Source organism: Primulina huaijiensis, chromosome 8, assembly GCF_012295235.1.
Source record: "Primulina huaijiensis isolate GDHJ02 chromosome 8, ASM1229523v2, whole genome shotgun sequence".
In the NCBI taxonomy this organism is placed as follows: Eukaryota; Viridiplantae; Streptophyta; class Magnoliopsida; order Lamiales; family Gesneriaceae; genus Primulina; species Primulina huaijiensis.
Genome location: NC_133313.1, coordinates 243,780 through 266,048, shown reverse-complemented (window position 1 = coordinate 266,048; position 22,269 = coordinate 243,780). Strand labels below are relative to the sequence as shown.

At 32.1% G+C, this 22,269-nt stretch overlaps 3 protein-coding genes across 3 annotated transcripts; 2 read left to right on the top strand and 1 right to left on the bottom strand.

Annotated features, from left to right (window-relative positions):
- Positions 1 to 354: 354 nt before the first annotated feature.
- On the bottom strand, positions 355 to 4,328 carry LOC140982718 (ankyrin repeat-containing protein ITN1). Its single transcript, XM_073449378.1, has 4 exons — positions 4,129 to 4,328; positions 3,115 to 3,612; positions 1,905 to 2,314; positions 355 to 1,355 (listed from the first exon to the last, which is right to left on the bottom strand). The coding sequence occupies exons 1-4, from the start codon at positions 4,148 to 4,150 to the stop codon at positions 528 to 530; spliced, it is 1,758 nt and encodes a 585-aa protein (XP_073305479.1). The 5' UTR covers positions 4,151 to 4,328; the 3' UTR covers positions 355 to 527.
- Positions 4,329 to 4,996: 668 nt separating this feature from the next.
- On the top strand, positions 4,997 to 9,482 carry LOC140983168 (DNA excision repair protein ERCC-1). The gene is made up of 9 exons (XM_073450095.1): positions 4,997 to 5,290; positions 5,418 to 5,502; positions 6,060 to 6,163; positions 7,810 to 7,909; positions 7,988 to 8,064; positions 8,424 to 8,523; positions 8,693 to 8,764; positions 8,859 to 8,927; positions 9,134 to 9,482. The coding sequence occupies exons 1-9, from the start codon at positions 5,061 to 5,063 to the stop codon at positions 9,386 to 9,388; spliced, it is 1,092 nt and encodes a 363-aa protein (XP_073306196.1). The 5' UTR covers positions 4,997 to 5,060; the 3' UTR covers positions 9,389 to 9,482.
- Positions 9,483 to 10,461: 979 nt separating this feature from the next.
- LOC140983332 (3-ketoacyl-CoA synthase 19-like) lies at positions 10,462 to 12,476 on the top strand. The gene is made up of 2 exons (XM_073450332.1): positions 10,462 to 11,562; positions 11,956 to 12,476. Exons 1-2 carry the CDS (start codon positions 10,529 to 10,531, stop codon positions 12,347 to 12,349), a joined length of 1,428 nt encoding a protein of 475 aa, XP_073306433.1. The 5' UTR covers positions 10,462 to 10,528; the 3' UTR covers positions 12,350 to 12,476.
- The last annotated feature ends 9,793 nt before the right edge of the window (positions 12,477 to 22,269 follow it).

Sequence of the window (22,269 nt, the reverse complement as noted above, 5' to 3'; positions counted from 1 at the left end):
TTCCTGAGCTCAGCTTCTTTCGGAAGAGACTTTCGGCTCGGTCTTTTCAGACCGCTGTTTAATAAAAAGGCCTAACACTTAACAGACTAGGCCAATTTAAGAGATGAGCTTCAGTTCGCCCAGATGTGTCGATCTTAGGAGCATCATAATCCCACTCTCATCAAGTGAGACAAACTGAACGTTAATCCATATGTTTTTTCAAAAAGGATTTCTTACAAATGTGAAAATGGTAATTTGCTTCTCCGAAGATATATTTGTAGGATTCCATGATATGAGCCATATTTTGTTTACCAGGCAGAGCTTGCAATCCATAATAATCCATAATATCAAACTGAAAGCGATACAAACACAATATTAACTAAAATCCCTTTAACCAAGATACGCATATGTATATATAGATTCCATAGTTCAGACACAATTATATAGAAAGAAACCAACTCATTGAAACCTGCCCAGGTTCCATGATTACATATCTTTACTACTAAGAGATTCATCCATTCTCACGTCAGCTACCTCATTTTCATTCATCAGAGTGCGTAATATGCCTCGATATCCGAATTAGAAAATTCGGAGTGATGCCATGAGTTGGAGCCACTCCGACCGCATTTCTCCTTCTTCCTCATGGATCGTATTCTCTTGGACCTCACCACATAATAAGTCATTGTTCCAAGAACCCCAGCCATTATAATTCCTCCAACAAGTGTAACCAGTATAGCAGCCCACTCATGTTTACGGCCAACCACTATATAAGAAGACGACATAAAAGCCACTGACGTGCACACGGAAGCCAACCACATGAGTTTGTTGATAACTTCTACTACACGTCTTTCAGCCTTCGTCTCACCTCTAACAAGAGTTATTTGAACCACAACAACAGCCAAGGACGTAAAAAGTGCAATGGCATTGAAAATAAAGAAGATTTTAAAGGAAATACTGCTCACAACCACTGCCATTCCATTATTTTCGTCCCCACCAGGCACTGTAAAAATGGCTGCAAAGGCAACCGTAGCGAAGAGCACAGCTACCACAGTCACCGAGTTGGTGGCATTATTTATACCTTCTCGGTGTAATTTTCGAAGCTCTTTTGCAATTCCGTGGACATTTTTATTTGTTCTCTTTGTTTGTTCGAGCTGAATGTGAACATCTTTTTTGATTTGGGAGACGGTTTTGCGTAGCTCGTCTCTGGGTTGATTCAATTCGTTGGCTCGCACAGCTCCGTAATGACATAGGCATGCCTTTAACTCGGAGGATTCTTCGGAAAGGGGAAGATCTTCAGCAATGTCTAGAGCAGTCTTGTGGTCTCGTGTTAGTGCATTCACATTAGTATCAGGTAGACGTAATAACTCATTAACTATCTGCAGGGAATCAAGAATCACCAAAGCAAACATAAATACATCAATCAAATAGAAAATTTAGGAGGTGCACACAGATGCGTGCTTCAGTAGTAGAGTATAATCAGAGACAATTCGAATTATTAAAAAAAGACACGTCAGAAACCAAACAAGCAAAGTTATAAAACAATGACATTTATATGGAGACTCAGAAAAGCTTACAAGTCTTTAGAAAAACAGTAAGTTTCCTAGTACAATGAGTGACAAATAATATTGCAATAACTTGCCACATCAACAATGAGAAATATGAGTTCCGGATGTGGGAGGCATTTCTTCATAGATGATCGTGTCTCAAAAAGAGTAAATTTAATTTTGCAACAGATTAAAAATTCATTTAAGGATCTTTCTAAAATCCAGAAGAATATGATGGTATATCTCAAAAATACCATATGCATCTAGCATCTTAAACTCATAAAGAATGGCTTGTATTTAATCATACTAACTGGAAGAGTGAAACAAAAATAAATCTTTTTTTATGGTAAATGTTAAAGTGGGAGATAATTCATAGTATACCTTTGGTCGCTTTTTCCTAGTAGCCACATGTAAAGCCGTATTTCCAGATTTGTCAGGTAACATGACAATAGCGGCATCAGCATCTAGAAGTAATTTCACAACTTCACAGCTAACCCCTTTCACAGCCATATGTAACGCTGTTTGTCCCTTTTTGTCTGTCCTTCGAGCCAATTGTGAATCTTTCTGTAGCAATGCTTTAACAATGTCAACATGCCCTGGTCTGGCTGCAAAGTGTAATGCATTTTTTCCATTTGATCTAGAAATTTCTAGCAAGCCGCAATCCTTTGATAACAGTTCGTTAACCACAGCAGTATGGCCTCTTGAAGCCGCAGTTACTAGAGGAGTTGCATTTGCAGGACCAATTGTTTTAATTAAGCTAGGATCATGATCTAACAGCACTTGCACAATCTCTGCGATAACGAGAAGCAAATCAATGCAAGGCACAAAAATAAATCTACCATATGCCGAAATAAAATCTCAAAGAATAAAATTATGCATAATAACAGATGAAAACTTGGACAAGACTGAAAGATCATTGAAAAATTCAAAGCTTAGGTTCGCAATTTTGATGCTTGGCTGCTTTTTTTTTGGCAAACAATCAGAACATGACATACTGAGATCTGTAAATAAACTGCAAGAACACATTAAGGAAAAGTGTTATTAACACAGTAGGGTGTCAGCATATTGGGCACCAAACTAAGGTGGGATGGGATATCACACGATAAAATAATAAGATAAGAGTGTGCAATGCTAACATTAAATAGTGAAGGAAAAAAAACACGTGACACGTCCTCGATGGAGCTGATGTGTAAAGAAAACCTACAAGCGGTTTCTTTATACAAAACTTGTGGCAATTTCACTAGCCATAAATTAAACGATATCAAACTTTATTTAGGTCCCCATTTAAAGAAAGTGTGTTGAGTCCTAGAGCGTTTTCAGGAATTTAACTCACAGCATACCCTATTACTTAACTGTGCCATTAGATGACAGTAATATATCTCAAACTTAAATTCATTAAAAACTCAATCGTTGATTTTTCTGAAAAAGTTAATTATACGGGGTCCAAAAGCATTGGACAATCCCTAAAGTTCACTAGAATTCTTGTTACATGAGTTTCATTTTACTTAAAATATAAATAACAACTAAAGAAGAAAGCATAAGACAGATTAATGCAATAGTTTTTCTTTTTCAAGTAAAATGAGACCATCACCATGGTGTCCTTGACTTGCAGCTATATGCAGAGGATCAAATAATGATCTGTTCTTCTTAGTAAGTGTTTCCTTATTCGAGAACTTGAGAAGCTCCTTAACCACATTAATGTGTCCTTTGTCAGCTGCTGTGAATAACACAGTCTCTCCCAACTCATTCACCTCATTTACAACTGATGCCCTAATTTCCGCAACCTCCACGTCAAAATCTGCCCCACTTAGAGTCCTCACCATTTGCGAATTAATATCATCTAGTATCTGCTTCACTGCAACAAGATCACCTCTTTGAGCTGCCAAATGCAACTCGGTATCATTATGACGACCAGTCACCTGTTTTACGTATTTCTTTTTGCCTGATTGGTCAATTCGCTTCCCTGAATTTGATAGAACCAGAGCGGGTGCAGTAGACGAGGACGGTGATGGTGACGGTGATGGCTCATCAAATGGGTTCTGGCTTGTTGTTGGACTGGATATACCTTTCTCCAAGTTTCCATCATGGGCTATATCAATAACAAATATTAGAAAGATTCATGGAAGTGTTTCAACTCCATACAACTTCCCACAAACCAAATCTTTGAGAAGCATTTAACAGAATAGACAAATTACTCGCAGAAAATCAGAAAAAAGAAAATTCAATTTCAATAGTAATTCATGGATGCGTGTACTTGATCACAAGAACCTCCTCCCAAATACAAAAAAAATAAAATAATAAGAAGGCCATGTTCCTCTATTCTGTAGCATCTAAACACGAGTAAATATATCAACTACAATTTTTTCCCTCGAGTACTACGTCAAGAAACACTTGAATCAGATTCTTCGCGAATCGAGGACAAAAGATACAATTTTTTCGATCAACTCAAGCCCACTTCCAAAGAATCTTGGATTAAATAAAATTCCCATGATTTATTAATGGGATTTCGAGAATCCCAGATCCACAAGAACGAAGATAATAGTTCTGAGCTAAAATTTAAGTCGGTTAAAAAGAAAAAGAAGTAATAGATAAATGAAGAACACACCATTTTTGACTGGAGAAGACATGATTGGAGGAAGAAAGTGCGCAAATGAGTGTTGAAAAGGTGAGAGGGGAAGACTTGTGGGTAATCTTTATTCTGGTTGCTTAGAATGGTGGCTGACTCGGAACCAAATGGAAAGAGGGAAGAAGACGACAATGGAGGAAAGGGGTGAGAAAGCCACCTTTTTAAAGCTTCAACCATTCCCTTTTAATTTAGTTTATTTGATATTTACATTATGTATCAAATACAAATAGCGAAAAATAGAAATTAAATATAACTCTGTTATTAATTTATTATTATAACTATAGGCATAGAGTCTTATCATCCAAAAACTTTTATTTTAAGATATCAGAATTATATTTGATTTTCAAAGTAATATAACTTTTATTCATGTTCTCGAATATTGGTAAATCTCGATACTTTTTTTTCATCCCATTTCATATTGGAGAATAAAAATTTTCATATATGGTTAATTCATCTAGTAACGTAACGAATGATATCTTAGTTTTTCAATAACTTACAAGATTTTTTTTTTTTTGAAATGAGTAATTAACCATAAAAAATGCAACAACATTATAAATATTTTTTTCATTAAAAAAAATTATATATACCAAATTTAAAAATTATAATAAAAATAAAAAATATATATAGATAAATATCTGTTCACATCGAGCATGGTATCTTTTTAACTATTTGGTACAATTGCACCCATCAAAGTTCTAGTAAATGTCTTTCTATTAACGATTAAATATATTCATTATTTTATTAATAAATTCAAAAAAAATGAAATTTTAAATAAAAACCAACTTATTAAACACAAGTTTATGAGCTTGTAAATATTTTATTACATTATTAAAATATTAAAAGCTTTTCCAAAATATTAAAGGACGCCGAAAGTTTCTGGAACCAACCGTGTACAGAGGAAAGTGGTAAAAATGAAAGACGCCGGTGATCCTGAAAGCCGCCGGCACACTTCAAATTTTCAAATCGAGATACCTTCTTACGAAGAGGTGGTTCAGCCCACCACCACCACCACCAACCATTCCATCTTCAATCCTTCATCCTCCTTTTCGCAGGCCTTCAATTTTGTCAAGAACTCAGAATTCTACTCCGCCCCAGTCCCAGAACCTCCGCCTCCGTATCAATCTCCCTCAGCCGTCTCAAGGTGCTCTCTTGTCCTCTGTCCCACCTACACACACACACACGCTCGCTCTTTTGTCTTGGTAAACGACATTGATTTGAGACTCATTATTATTATTGCTTTATTGTATTTTCAATTCTGCGTTTTTAAGGGGGATTGTTCAATCAGAAGTTCCATCCTCATCTGCTTCGGCACCTGGTCCTAGTCGAAATTGCATCCTTGTTAGCCATAGACAGGTATATTGTTTTCATATATTATTACTAGTGGCATTTTGTAAAGTCCACTGCTTTTTTTTGCCATTCAACACAGGGATGAATTCTTAGCTAGTTGAAACTCTTTGATGCTAGGATATCTTTCAGGAAACCCAATTCATCGTTCTCATTTAGAGTTGCTAAAAATTTAACTGACAGAAGTTGCTGATAAATTTGTTTTCTTTTACCAGCATACTGATGCTACATTTTGTGCTGTGGTGTACTTTTGATGAGTGTTTCTTTAGTAACTGATCAGGTTAGAGAAGATTGGTGGCCATAACTAACAAAAAATGAAAGTTCTTGGCCATATGCATCTGCATTTGCTGCTAATAAATGTGTTTCAACGATGTTTTGTTTGACTGTAATATTTTTTTCCGGAACTCTCTCTAGTTTCTGAGTTTTTGAAAACAAATAAGTTTGAATTCACTGCTTCGATGTTTGATGAAATTTTCTTTGTGTTTCCCTAAGATTTCGAGGGATGCTAGTCATCTTTACGTCATAAAAAAGTTCACAGGAATTTAAGTATTTATCTTTTCGTGCAGACAGGAAACCCATTACTGAAGCATATAAGGAATGTGCGATGGGCTTTTGCTGATGTTGTTTGTGATTATTTGTTGGGCCAAAGTGCTTGCGCTCTTTATTTAAGGTTGGAATGCTAATCGTTAAATTCTCAATTGATAGGTTTTTGCATGGTATCGGTCAAATATGTTGTGTTTTATAAACTAATCATTATCATACTGGTTGAGATTTAGATTATTTACTTCACTTCTTTTGGGTGAGAGTCAAGATAGGAGACTTCTTTTATTATCGCATTCTCTGGGAGGAAAATGAAAGTAGTTTTGAGATACACATGTTTAAGTAATTTTTTCATCACTTTCATATTCTGCGAAGTCTATACTGCTGAAGTTTGTTTATTAAGTTTTGTTTTAACATGATCACTTTGCAAATCACTGGTATTATTCAAGAATTTGCTTTATTGAGTCATTGACTTGGAAATAGGATCAGTATCCCTCGTCCATTCTTTTACTTGGGTTTGGTATTCTTTATTCTAAGGAACAGCAATTGGTTCAAATCTCAAATTCATATGCTTGGGTTGGGTCTTTTCTTCATTAACCGTGGGGTTAGCCATTTCCAACTGATGCGGGAAAAAACCTGTAATCTAACCCTGCCTTAAAACCTTTTCAAAACTAACAAATTAAAAGTCTTCATCTATTTTATGAGAGCGGAATCAGGATACATATGTTTCAATCTATTCCCATCCCTTCCCCGAGGACGTTTTACTTGCTTTGAGTTTTGAGTGCTAATCTTAGTTTTTTTTGTTTAGACATGAAGAAGAAAAATTATACTTTGAAATCATTATGTGATAAATCTCAAATTTTTCAGATTCGTAAGTTGCTGTCAATAATGAGTTTGTAATAATTAGGCTTTTTAATTTCCTTCTAGTATTTTTTGAAAACAAGTTTATTTTAAAACTTTATGTTTGTAGCTTTATGACAGTTCAGTTCTTTCTTTAATATGTTTAAAACGTTGTCTATTCCTTCAATTTTAACACATTACATTGTCTTTCTCAAAATTAGACTTTTTCAGGTACTAAGATACTAGCACTCGTTTTCCAAAATTTTCTAGAAGTTTCCCCCTGTCGGAGTTCAGTTCCTTACCTCATACTTCTACCTCTTGAAGGATTGCTTCGATCCTTGTTTTTCATTTAACGTGTTTCGAGAACTTATATTGACAATCTAATTCTCTGAGCAATTCCTGATACTTCAATTACTAAAAAATGGACCGTTATGCATCCCTTGAATTAAAAAAAGGTCAGTGTATTACAGGTCATGCAGATTGAGACATTCTGTTATGAGGCAAACCATAAAACACAAGCAAAACCAGTATCAAAGGAGAATAAACGGAAATGTAACTTAACAGTATAATTGCATTCAGTAAATATGATAAAATTTGTAAAGAAAATGACCAATCTTCACAAGGATTATGGCCCCTTTGAGTAGAAAATCTTCAAAACAGAATGTCTTCCCTCTCCCTAGCAAAGGCTCGCAAAATTCGTCATAAAATTCACTCACCCCAAAATAACTTACACATGTTTATTCTAGGTAATTCCTATTTGGAGATCCAGCCCACTATTACCCATAAACCCAAGCCCAACATTATCCGAAAAACCCAAACCCTTTACACATTCACTTTAATATTCATCTATTGATGCATTTAGTTACCAAACTGATTCTCTTTTGTGGCCATGCCCTGAAAGTTATCAAATATCTTATGTGGTTTCTATTTTAACAGTTTACGGTATCATCTACTGCATCCGGACTACCTATATTTTCGTATAAGAGAACTGCAAAAAAATTTCAAGCTTCGTGTTGTTTTATGCCATGTTGATGTGGTAAGTTTTTTGGTAAATTATCAATTATAGAACATAAATTGCTGTCTGGTTCTCGGATGCTTTCACTTTTGTTACCAGGAAGATGTTGTTAAGCCCTTGCTTGAAGTCACAAAAACAGCTCTACTTCATGACTGCACTCTTTTATGCGGCTGGAGGTATCATTTTACATATTTGATGCATTTAATAGATTTTTTGACCAATACGATGAGATTTTTCAAACAATTATTTTATTACTGAGAAAAGTGCGGGAGAATGTCTCCTAAACCCACTGATGTGAAAGGAAAACTGGTAGTTTTCAAGTGTTGTATTGGATGTTATGGGAGATTGATCGTTGAAAAGTTCTTTAAGTTTAATATTTATTTGACAGTGAAGAGAAGATATTAGCGATTTCCTTGAACTTGGTTCAATTGTCCTATGAGAGCTTTGAAATAAGCAACATCATTTGCTATGCCAATCTGATGTCCAAGTGATACCAAGTGTCTGTGGCTGACCATTTATTGGCTTTATCATTTAGCTTAGAGGAATGTGGCCGCTATCTGGAGACTATTAAAGTATATGAGAACAAACCCGCAGATCTGATCCAGGGGCAAATGGATATGGACTATCTGTCACGGGTATATGTTTGTATATATTTTGGTTTATTGATGAATTCCGTTGCTTTATAATTACACCAAATAGTTTCTGACCAATTTTAAAAAATTAACGATTGAAATAATAATACTATACGATTTAAGAACTATTCTTGTTGAAATTACGTAACCAAATATGATTTCTCCAATATAGTTGAATCATGTGATCACAGCAGTTCGTCATGTTAACAAAACGGATGTCATTACTCTTGGGTCAACGTTTGGGGTGAGCCTGTGATTTGTCTTTAAATGTTGAATTGTTGACTACCTACTGCATGTTGTGTTCCTGTTTTTGCTGAGCCAAATTTTACTACTACCAGTCTCTCTCTCATATCATGGATGCATCCATGGAAGATTTAGCGCGTTGCCCTGGCATAGGAGAAAGAAAGGTATTAATTCCTTGACACATTTTCTACTTGCAACTTTATATCACAAATTCATAGGTTATGTTGTGTGGATCTTACACATCCCACTAATTGCTGTATTATAAAATACTTATAATTTAGAAAATTTGTGATTATATTGTGCTTTACTAATGTATAGATTGATGTGATCCGTTACCGAGAATGATTTTGAAAGTTTTACCTGTCATCAGGTGAAACGGTTGTATGATACTTTCCATGAGCCATTCAAACGTGTAGTTCCTGCTCCCAACAACGCAATGCCTGTCAAAAATCTAACAGATCACCTTTCTGAACCTAAACCCATGTCTGTAAGCGAGGGTGAGAAGGAAGTCACAGATGCTAGGAAACGCAGAAAAACGGAAGCAGAAACAAGTGTAAGATCGGCCTTGGAGGCTGCATTTGCCAAGTACACGGGAAAGAAAAATAAGAGGGAGCAGGAAACATAGAAGACAAGAATTTTGCAGCCAAGAAACAAGACGACAGTGGGGACTTCGGAACTTAGTTTTGATGCTCCCAATTATTGTAGTAATCTCAGCTAAACGTTTGATGAAAAAATGACGTGAAACAATAACTGTCTGTCTGTATCTTAAGGTAGCGCGAAGTCAAGAAAACAGTAGCAATCTTCTGTTTTTTGTTTCTTATTATTTTATTAATTAAAGAACAATTTTTTTTTCTTATATTATCGAAATAATTTTTTACCATTTAATTTCATTATTAAATTTTGGCTAACTAAATCTGTGACTTAATATAAATATATATTAATCACTTCCCTTTCCAACCGTCTGTATTTATGTCGAATTGATGCTTATATATCTATGAAGTTCTAGAATTTTTCCGTAGCATACATACGAGTTTGTCGAGTATATTATTATATTAAAATAAAAGTTCAAAGTGATGTGTCGTATCAAAAAGTTTAATTTGAACAAGTTTTACTATAATTATTGGTCATATAACACAAATTTAAAACTTGGAATAAACGATTGTCAGTGAAAGAATATACGTTGTGTTTTTCTAAATCATTAATCGCACGTCTTTTGGTAGTTGAGATCGATATTCTCTAAATATTTTCTATTGTTTTATAATGTCTTAATGCATACCAACGAGTTTGAGGAGATTAATCACAAGTTCTTGAGTGGTTGGTTGAATGTGATGACACACATCCACAAGGCGGCAATGCTTAGGGTCTATAGGTCGATGACTAACGATCCATCATTTGGATTCAGACACTTCTTAAGTAGATATCGAATATGACAAAAAAAAATTCAAAAGCCCAATTTCCCATCACTTTCTTTTGAAGTGGCCGATACATTTAATACACTGAAAATCCAAGCAACTACCCATATAATTATATAATATAATATTATCACAAAAGCAGGTTGATGATTCGAAAATGGTGGGGACCCTCGCTCTAAATAGGTCGTTGAACATTAGTTGGATCATCGAGCCATGGTATATTTCAACTAGGTGGTTAGAAAACATTAATATATGTTGTTTTATATATATATATATATATATATATATATACACTCACTTGGATTTAGTTTATACACAAATCTTGCTCATTGTAATCCATACACATAGATAATATGGATCTCTTCATGTCTACGATCTTTGTTATCTTCCTCTTTGTATTCCCTTTGCTCAAGCTTCTAAACTGGTTGTTCGGGGACAGAGAGGACTGTTGTTACATGCTCAACTACGAGTGCTACAAGCCTACCGCCGATTCGAGAGTAGTCGACACCGAATCCTCGTGCCGAGTGGTGATGCGGAACAGGACACTTGGATGGGAAGAATACAAATTCTTGTTGCAGACTATTGTCAGCTCGGGTATCGGTGAGTATACCTACAGCCCGCAGAGCGTGATCGACGGGAAAGAAGATTGTCCCGACTTGCGCGACTCCATCGAGGAGATGGACGACATCTTCTTCTCCACGCTCGACCAGCTCTTCGAGAAATCCGGGGTCTCCCCGCAGGAAATCGACATACTAGTCGTGAACGTGTCCCTTCTTTCTCCGGAGCCGTCTCTATCGGCCCGGATCGTCAACCGATACAAGATGAGGCCGGGTATTAAGTCGTATAACCTGTCCGGAATGGGCTGCAGCGCCAGCCTGATCGCCATCGACCTCGTTCGTCAGATTTTCAAGGTTAAAAAACGAGCTTTTGCTGTAGTGGTAAGCACGGAATCTTTAGGACCCAACTGGTACTGCGGCAAAGAGAAATCCATGATGCTTTCGAACTGCCTGTTCCGTTCCGGCGGGTGTTCAATGCTTTTCACGAACAACCCGGATCTTAAACATCGCGCAAACTTCAAATTGAAGACTTTGGTAAGAACCCATTTCGGTTCGAATGACGAAGCATATGAATGTTGCATTCAAGTTGAGGATGACGAAGGTTACAAAGGGTTTCGTCTGACCAAGAAACTTACCAAAGCTGCTGCGAAGGCATTTATCATTAACTTGAAAGTGCTGCTGCCTAAAATCCTACCGCCATGGGAGTTGCTACGTTATGTGTTGGTTTCTCTGCGATGGGGTAAGCAGAAGAATCCCATTCTGGAAGGGGTTGGCCAAGGCTTGAATCTCAAGTCTGGTGTGGAACACTTCTGCATTCATCCTGGTGGCAGGTACCGTAGCTATATATCCCACTAATAATAATATCTAATCAATCCATAACTACACATTGATACGTGAAAATGCCTTTTTGGGTTTAATTTTAATATTATACTAAGGAGAATAGTCAAATTCGTCCAAAGGTCCCAGGTTCAGTCATTTAATTTTTGTTTTAATGCCTTACGTTTTTTTTGTTAATCTTATGTCGTCATATCGCTGATATAATGATAGAACATTGTTGATATGACACTAAATATTTCTCGTTCAAATTATTACAATTGGCCCAAAAAAAGACAGCTTATGGGAGAAAGATATAATTTGAAAAGCATCAAAACTTAAAATATATCAATTTACATAATGATTTTAATAATATTTCTATATATTTTATCGATTTTTTTCGCCCACAGGGCGGTAATAGATGGAGTGGGAAAAAGTTTGGGGCTGAGCGAGTACGACCTGGAGCCGGCTAGGATGACCCTACACCGATTCGGCAACACCTCGGCGGGTGGGCTGTGGTATGTTCTGGGGTACATGGAGGCCAAGAAGAGGCTAAAGAAGGGTGATCGGATATTCATGATCAGCTTCGGTGCCGGCTTCAAATGCAACAATTGTGTGTGGGAAGTGATGAGAGACCTGGATGATCCGAATGTTTGGGCAGATTGCCTCGACAGATATCCTCCCAAAACACTTTTCAATCCTTTCACTCACAGATATGGATGGATCAACCACCAATACTTGAGTTTTTTCAGGCTCGAAGACTGCATTTTCGCTTCCGACTTGAAACCTGACAAGCAGCACTGAAATATATATATACACGCATCCATCTTATGTTATCTCATTCTAAAAATTGGGCTGTGGTTGTTTTAACTTTTTATTTCTGTTTTTCAATTATATCAAGAACTCTAGCTCTTTGATTTGTTTCACTTTATTGGTATTCTTGAAACAGTTTGGTTCAAAACTGATACTTCATAAATTATTGTAATTTTTCATATATATATGCATGAAAAAAAGTTGCTACTCGTTGATTCAGATTACTTCTTTGGTTACCCAAATAACTATCAGCTCCAACCTGTTATATTGTATATATTTTCATTGTCTTAAAAGTACATCATTCAACCAATGAAAGTGAATTGTTCACTTAATAATGCAGCCAATGAAACTGAAGGATGGTCTGCCTTATTTCCTTTTTCACCTATTCTTTGTCCAAACATACAAAATTTACGTCATTAAATCCGAACTACCTAGGACCTACTATATTTATGAATATGTAAAAAAAAAAAAAAAATCTAAACAAAATTTTGGATCCGAATCTTGTCAGTGGAGATATACGTTGTGAGAGAGCTTTCTTGTCATAGTTTTAATCCGGCTGAGATTGGGATTGGGATTGAACTGAAGAGTGGCCGATAAGTATTTAGTTTATCATAAATATTTAATCGATAACAAAATCAAGTATATTCTAAAAATTAATAAATAGAAAATTTTGATTGAATATTTATTTGGCGTTGATGACTAAATTTTAGATTTCAATATTCAAGTTTATCAAAGTCAATAATGCTGCGTTGTATCATTTATTGTGATAAGTACTGATGCTCATTTAAAGCTTATAGCATGTGATGTATATATTTTACTCATTGAAACAACTATATATCTATATCGACAAAAGATTTTGAATTATTGTAATTTCTTGTTAACTATTCTTCTTTTGAATAATTTATCGATAAATTCGTGATTACAAGAAGAAAAAATAAGGATAATGCACTTTTGTGTGTGCCCTAAAACTCTACACAATATCTACTTTTAACCTAATTATTTCAACGCTGTGTTTTTATTTTATCCACACATTTTAAGTAACTAGCACATTGACACTAATTATATATAATATAATTCAATCTCAAAAACTTGTATTATTATAGTTTGACTTCGATGTGCACTTCTTCGAGAGAAACCGGAGGCAAAATCTATGACACCAAATGCAATTTTAAGAAAATATCAAACTTTTTAATCTTAAGTCCTTAGCAATTTACAAATATTCTAAACAAAAATTGCAATAAGGTGGAGCTTTTGTTAGTTTCAAATAAATTGAAGGGAGGAATAATTATTATAGAATTTAAATCGTGATTAATTTTAGCGTTTAATTTGACATTCATGGTCATTGACTCATTAACATAAGAATAAATAATGTTAAAAAATTAAAGTTAATAAAAACAATATAGTGATATTAAAATTTTATGTCCCTAAGAAGTCTTTCAATTTATGTAGATGATTTGAGATTTTCACAAGTGGACAATTAAAATTAAGTAAAATAATTATTAACATTTTTATTTTTTCAGGAACAATAGTTATACCATAATGATATGAAAATATAAATTTAATGGTAACAAATATAAAATAAATAAATAACGTAAATTAAATAGTAAATATATACAATGCAATGACAAGTGGAGTGATAAATGTAAATTTAATATTATATAAATAATTACAAATCAACTCGTGTAACTCAAATTCATATTAACAATAGCAAATAATCATAAATAAAAAATTTAATGCATATACTATCTTTAAAAAAAATATATATTTAGAAATATAACCTCTGCATATATTTTCCTAATTAACTTATAATCATTTCATTATAAACCAATTAATTGTCATATTAATTAAATAAATATTTACACTGAATTATTCTATTTACATTCTTTCGATTCAAATGTGCACATGTTTATCTTATTCAACAAAAATTCACACGGGCCACATTTTTCTACATTTAAACAACAAAAGGACAAACAATATTATATAAGATAATTATAATTCAGCCCCACATATCGAAATATTTTTAGTAATGAAATCAATTTATTAAAAAAAATAACATATTATATTTTTTCATTTAAATTAATTAATTATTGAATTTGTTTAATTAATGTTTGATTACCTTTTGTCAATATAATCGTCATTATATATGTGTATGAGAATAACTCTACAAATGCAAATAAATTGTCATGACATTATATTATAATTAAGTACTATTTGATAATATATAATGATGGGGATATTAAATAAAATAGAATATATATATTTCAAGTATCATATCATATTATGTATGTGGATGAACGGTTCATTTCATTCACCTTTTTATAGGTACTTCTGATTCAATTTTAGTAATTTTTTATTAATAATATTTCAAATCACAATTAAATTTTGGGTTATAAATTATTATATTTGTTCATACATTTAGAAATTAATAATTTTAAAAAATAAATTTTAAAAAATTTGATTAAATATAATTTTCCCAATTCATNATTAACTTATAATCATTTCATTATAAACCAATTAATTGTCATATTAATTAAATAAATATTTACACTGAATTATTCTATTTACATTCTTTCGATTCAAATGTGCACATGTTTATCTTATTCAACAAAAATTCACACGGGCCACATTTTTCTACATTTAAACAACAAAAGGACAAACAATATTATATAAGATAATTATAATTCAGCCCCACATATCGAAATATTTTTAGTAATGAAATCAATTTATTAAAAAAAATAACATATTATATTTTTTCATTTAAATTAATTAATTATTGAATTTGTTTAATTAATGTTTGATTACCTTTTGTCAATATAATCGTCATTATATATGTGTATGAGAATAACTCTACAAATGCAAATAAATTGTCATGACATTATATTATAATTAAGTACTATTTGATAATATATAATGATGGGGATATTAAATAAAATAGAATATATATATTTCAAGTATCATATCATATTATGTATGTGGATGAACGGTTCATTTCATTCACCTTTTTATAGGTACTTCTGATTCAATTTTAGTAATTTTTTATTAATAATATTTCAAATCACAATTAAATTTTGGGTTATAAATTATTATATTTGTTCATACATTTAGAAATTAATAATTTTAAAAAATAAATTTTAAAAAATTTGATTAAATATAATTTTCCCAATTCATTTATTTAATTTAAAAGTGATAATGGTGATTTTACTTTTTTTTTTTCATTTGTCAATATATTTAATATTGAATTCATTTAGATAACTTTCCATTTAAAGCATTCAGACACTATATCATAAGTCTTTCATATATATAAATTTTTGAAGTTTTTTTTTAAATTTAATCAAATTATAATTATTTTTAATAATTCATTGTTTATTCTAATGAGAGTGAATAGCGCAACAAATAACATAATAAATTAATTTAGAATTTTAATGAAACTCCAATAAAATTATTAAAATGAGCCCAATAAATAACATAAGTAATTTAATTTAGAATTAAATGAAAGTCCAAGAAATTATTAAAATGAGAAAAATAATTAATATTAATATTAAGTAAATTTAATTGTGATTTTTTTTTAAAAAAGATTAGCTCAAACTTTTAAAAACATAGAGATGACTTATTTTGCTACATACAAACAAAATATAAATATTTACAATTGGAAAAAAATTTCATCATCCATAATTTTATATGTATAGAATGAAATAAAATGTTTTTTTTAAAAAATAAAATAGAATGCAATGTACCATAATTAAATATTATAATGAAATAAAATCAAGGGGAGAAAGTCAAAAACACAAAATCATAACCCTAAAATGTGGCTAATTAGTATTAATTATTTATACACAAAATGTGAAAGTAACACATGATGTGTTACTTGATAATGAGAATAAGTAAACATGTAAAAAGTAATTATGTTCGTTCACAATTGAAATAGTTTCTATCATCTATACTTTTATAGGTATATAGATATTAATCTCGATGCTAAATCGAAAAAATAAGAATTCTTCAAAATTTAAATAAAAAAGTGTTATCATTTTAAGCAATATATCATGATATTGTTTTTTTTAATTCTATATACTATTATTGATAAAAAAAAAATGGAAAAATAAGTTGTTTATATTTCCTTGCAACAAAACTAATAACCTCAAGCACAAAATATATAATTATATATTTGTATATCTAGTATTTTTTTTATTACCTTCGTAAAATTAATTATGACAGCAAAATATTATCAAATATAATATTACTCATGTTAGGATAACTTCAAAAAATTATAAAATGGCGCTGTATCAGCTATTTTTTTTTGTTTTTTTGTTCAAAAAAAAGATAAAAATTGTAGAAAATCATGTGGAGGTAATGTTGTTCAGGAATTAATGATAAATTCCGTGCATCGTCTTTTAGTGACAAGAAGACAGCTAATTTGAGCCTATCTGTCAAACAATTACACGCCCTTCATTGATCAAATAAAAAAGGCTCGATACTTTTCGTTCTGGACCACAACAATTGAATACGATAATTCAAAGTAATAATAATTCAATAAAATCCAACGTTAACCCAACTTCATTAATAAAGATGAGAGTACCATTTGGATTTCGCATCTCTTACTCTATGTCTATATTGAAGAGCACAATAAAAAAGTTTGATTCCCGATCTTCCAGATCAAAGCGTATTTCTTTGAGAGAATTATTTAGTTTTTTCTTATAATTTATTTTCCATCATGGAGATAGAGAATAGGAACGTGATTATGCACGATCCTAATATCATAATTCATATATTGATAACGTATATCATTATCTTCAAATATTTCTGTTTTAGTTAATCATAAAAATAGAAATTATACTTATGTCTCTACATATTAAATGCTCACAACTTATTATATACATTAATGCCCACTAATCAAAAATTAAATTGATCACTTTAATTTTGAGTTTAACTTAATAGACAATTTACAACACATAATTATTCACATATAAACCAATATAAATAAAATTGATCTAACAATCTCTCACTTGAGCTATATGTGTAACTTTATAATTATGCTTGTGAATATAACCTTATGAGCTCAAAAATATGGTCAATCAATCACACCGACATATGATCAAGGTAACTAGACTCATCGATAGTCATATATTTCAATACAACTAAATGACATGTATTATGAAGCGGATGTGTAATATAAAAAATTCATGCAATATGATCACAACATGTCAAAAGGTCCTTCTTAAACCTTATTGAGATCAAAATTTAACCAAAATTAGAGTGAATAAACTGACATTTATTTCTGCAGAAATAACTTTACATAGCCACAAACTGAATTGCTGAACATGTCTATAAAACATCTAAAATTACAAACGCACACAGAAGCTAAATATTTTGAATTGACCAAACACTCATGCAAATAATGTGTACGTACAAAAAACTTTTTGGGTGATAGTCCCTTAATAATTGGATCCACAATTATGGAGGTTGTACCGAAGTGATTTATAGACCATTATCCACTCTGAACTATTATTTAAAAGCCATAAACTTGATTGAATGCAACATAAAAAACTATAAAACCTACTGTCATGATAAAAATGCTATAATAAATAACCTTCTAGCATTCTTTCATGAGACAACACCTTTTGCCAGCAAATATGGCATACCATAAAATCAGATTTAGTCGACAAAATGATCTCAAACTGATCTAAACTTCCTATACATAGACATGTAATCTTTTGTTTTATATAAATACAAAAGATTCGTTTGACTGATTTTCAATACTTTAATCTTAGATTATTTAAACATCTTCCCAACATTTCATTCATGTTCTCATATCATAAAGTGTATAAACTTGAGCAACACATTAGATTCCCCACTTCTCGAGGCATTGAGAATCCTTTGCATATCATTTTCCACAAAATCATTCTTAGGATACCGAGGGAGACTAAAATTGCCTCCCTTAGCCACAGAGATATCCGTTGGTTATGCAACAGCTCTATATTGTTGCTAGTGAGTAGGATATCCTCAACATATAAATCAGAAAAATATGCTTACTCTCATTAAACTTATGGTATACACAATCATTGATCAAATTCATCTCAAAACCAAATGATATGATCATTAAATAAAACTTGAAATATCAATGTCAAGATAACTGTTTGAGCTCATAGATAGATTTCTTGAGTTTGCAAATCGTATTATTTTGTCTCTAGACACAAAATTTTCTAGATATATCATATAAATCATTTCATCAATGTCACCATTTAAAAACGCATCCTTTATATTCATATGATGTAACTCAATTTCGAAATAAGCTACCAAACCCATTATAATCCTTAAAGAATCTTTTGAAAAAACTGGAGAGAAAGTCAATTTATAATCAATGTCTTCTTTCTGTATAAAATCTTTAACGATAAAACGAGCCTTATATCTTTCCAAATTTTATTTCGAATATCTCTTGGTTTTAAATATCTATTTGAAACCAATACGCTTCACACCTTTAGGCAATGTGACAAGATCCATATAGACTTTATCTTCTCATTCATGACATCATTCCACTTTTGAGAGTCAAAACTTTTCATGACTTGACGGAAATTGATAAGATCATCCTACATCATTACATTGTCTGCCTCATGTTCTTGACGAAATACAATGTAATCATTTGACATTGCATTTCTCCGCTCTCTAGTGGATCTCCTTAATGACATAAGTTTTGGAGGTGCTTGAGCTTGTTCATCTGGAATGAGAGGATCTCCAATATTGTCTTCTTGTTTTGTTTCTTGGTCAAGGTGAGGAATATAATCCTGATGAATGCCCAAAACACATGTGGGGATATTTACATGTTCCTTTTAAAAAAATAATATCTCTTACTTTATCTCCCACTGCAAACTCAGCATCCTCAAAGAAGTGGGATTTCCCAACTCAAAAATTGACTTACTTGTGGGATCATAAAACTTGTACCATCGAGATCTTTATAGTATCCAATAAAATAATAAATTATCGTCTTTGATCCATTTTTTCATTAGGCTTGTAAGGATTTGCCTCAGTTGGACATACCCAAGCATGCAAATTATTAAGACTACACTTTTTGTTTATCCAAAGTTTATAAGGAGTTTTGGTCACTACTTTAGTTGGAACTCTGTTAAAGATATAAATTGAGGTTTTTAGTGCTTTTCCCCATAGTGATTCTGGTAATGTAGAATGACTAATCGTACTCCTCACCATGTCCTTAAGCATTCTGTTTCGTCTTTCAGCAACATCATTCATAGTGGGCAAATTCGGCATAGTGTATTGTCGGATGATACCACATTCTTCTAGAAATCTAGCAAAAAGTCATGGACATTGTTCCCCTGATCCATCATATCTAACATAGTATTCACTACCACGATCAAATCTAACACTTTTAATATTTAAGCCATGTTGGTTTTCAACTTCAGTTTTATAACTTTTAAACACATCCAATGATTGTTTCTTTCCATGAATGAGATAAATGAAGATATATCTTGAAAAATTGTGTGCGAACGTTATAAAATATCGTTGACCATTCCAAGAATCCGAAGGGAATAATCTACAAATATCAGTATGTATAAGTTCTAAGATGCCTGAAATCCCGTTAGCTTAAAATATTTTTTTGTTGGTTTGATTTTCTTTCATACAATTATTAAAATCTGTGTAGCATAAAAGCTCGAGAATTTTGTCTGACACAAGTCTTCTTATTATCTTTCAGAGATATGACCTAATTTTTTGTGACATAACGTAGCTGAATTCTCTCTAGTTAATTTTTTTTAGTGTCTCTACTTGTTTATAGTGATTCATTAAATGAAGCAATAAAATCCAAAGAATAAAGATTATCTTATTTTGAAACAAACCAATTTTGAATAATGAAATAAACTGAATATTTCATTTCTAAATGAACAAGAGCAATCGAATTTCTCCAATGCAAAGATGAAAATCAAATTTCGTCTAGAAGATGGTACAATAAAATTTTCAAAAATATCCAAATATATTTCAGTCTTTAACGATAATGTAAATTTCTATATTGCTTCAACTTTAACTTCGTTGCCGTCATCAACAATAATCACTTGGTTTTTAGCAGTCCAGGGAAACATTTCTTAGTACACCAAGCATGATAATTTGTGCATTTCTTCTTTATATGCTCAACACTGCCACAAAAAAAACAACCAAAACACTGAGAATCACTAGGATTCTTCTGTTGTTTTTTTGGAGGATGTGTATCTGCAGTTTCTTTGTCATTCATCTTCTTTCCTTCATCTTTCGAGGTAGAGGCACAGTGAGCACTTTCTATCTTGTCTTACTTTAACCTTTTCTCTTCCTGAACACAGTGTGATATTTTCTCATTCAGAGACCAAGTCTCTTTCTGACAGTTATAGCTCACCTTAAACTGGTTAAACGGTAGAGAGAGATATATCAAAACCAAATGCACTAGCAAACCTCAAATAGGTCAATTTTCAGTGTTTTCAACCTCGAAGCAAGATAAGACATCTTCATGATGTAGTCCCTTATATTGCCCTTACCCATGTACCTCATTGAAACTAAGCTTGCCAGGAGTGTACTAACTTTATATTTTTCACTCTTAGCAAACCTATTTTCGAGGTTTTAAGGAATTCCTTAGACATAGAAATGTCGCTAAATATTGTGTCCCTTAATGTTTTCTGAATGGCTCGTTTAATTATAATCATACACATGTGATTCGACCTCTCTCACTTTTCAAAATCCCTCTTTTGATCAGAGGTACTCTTATCCATAATGATGGGAGGATAGTCAACCCTTATCGCAAAGTCCAAATAAGTAACAATAAATTCTCTAGCCACATTTTAAAATTTGAGTCATTTGACATAGAAATATAATTAATATCGGAATGAATATTCGCATGATTCAAAACTAAACATAAAATCCAAATAAAATAATCAATAAATTCAAATAACGTAAAACCTATAACAGGACACCGATCACTTCATTAATGTTTTATATTTGGACAAAAGATTGACAAGTAAGTGATATCCTGGCGCAACAGTCAAACGCTGATAGCAACTATCATGTCAAATAAAAACCTTCTTTTGGTCGATTTATTATTCGCATGAAAAATCGAACAAATGTCACATGTTTACCATCAAAAGTGCATATGCAATTATATTAAATATTGAACTTCCTTTGGGCCGAACAATATCCATACAGATTACATACACCAAAAAACTTTTTTATATTTTAAAATAAGATTGGTCTCCATAAAAGAGGTCATTTTGACTACATTTTATTTCAATCAATCTATTTTAAAATACATATAACGTTATCATTATTTGAATAATTTAAATTTTTTTTTACCTAAACCGAATAACTTGAATGCTTAAAAAAAATGTAAAAATTTGGGTGCCCTGAAATCACGCCCCTGCACGCCTGGGCCTGTCCAGGACAGTCTTGGGTGCGTAGGTGTGCCCTAGATCGATTTTTGGTGAAATATTTTACCCAAATTTTCAATTTTCCTCTAAATAATTTTTATAAATAAAAAATTAGACTGAAAATAGAAATCTTCAGACCAAATATATAAAATTTTCAGCCAAAATATCTATATCAAATCCTCAAAATTTGTTTTCAACCAAAATCTTTTCTAGATCTGAAGCTATATAAATTTTTTTTTTCTAGATCTGGATCCAAATATTATTCATAAACTTTAAACAAATCCCAATTATTCAAGCATGAATATCTCTGAGACAGATGTTGAGAAAAATCCATATAACCACATAATGAATCATGCTAAATCATTAAGAATTTGACCTAAAACTTAAGAGAAAGCGTACTTGAAGCCATAAATCTTACGTCTTAAAAACGAGTTCCTGATCTTCTAGATCGACGTGTTCTTACTTGAGAGAACACTTTAGTTTTCTCCTATGATCTATTTTCTATAATGTATGTAGAGAATA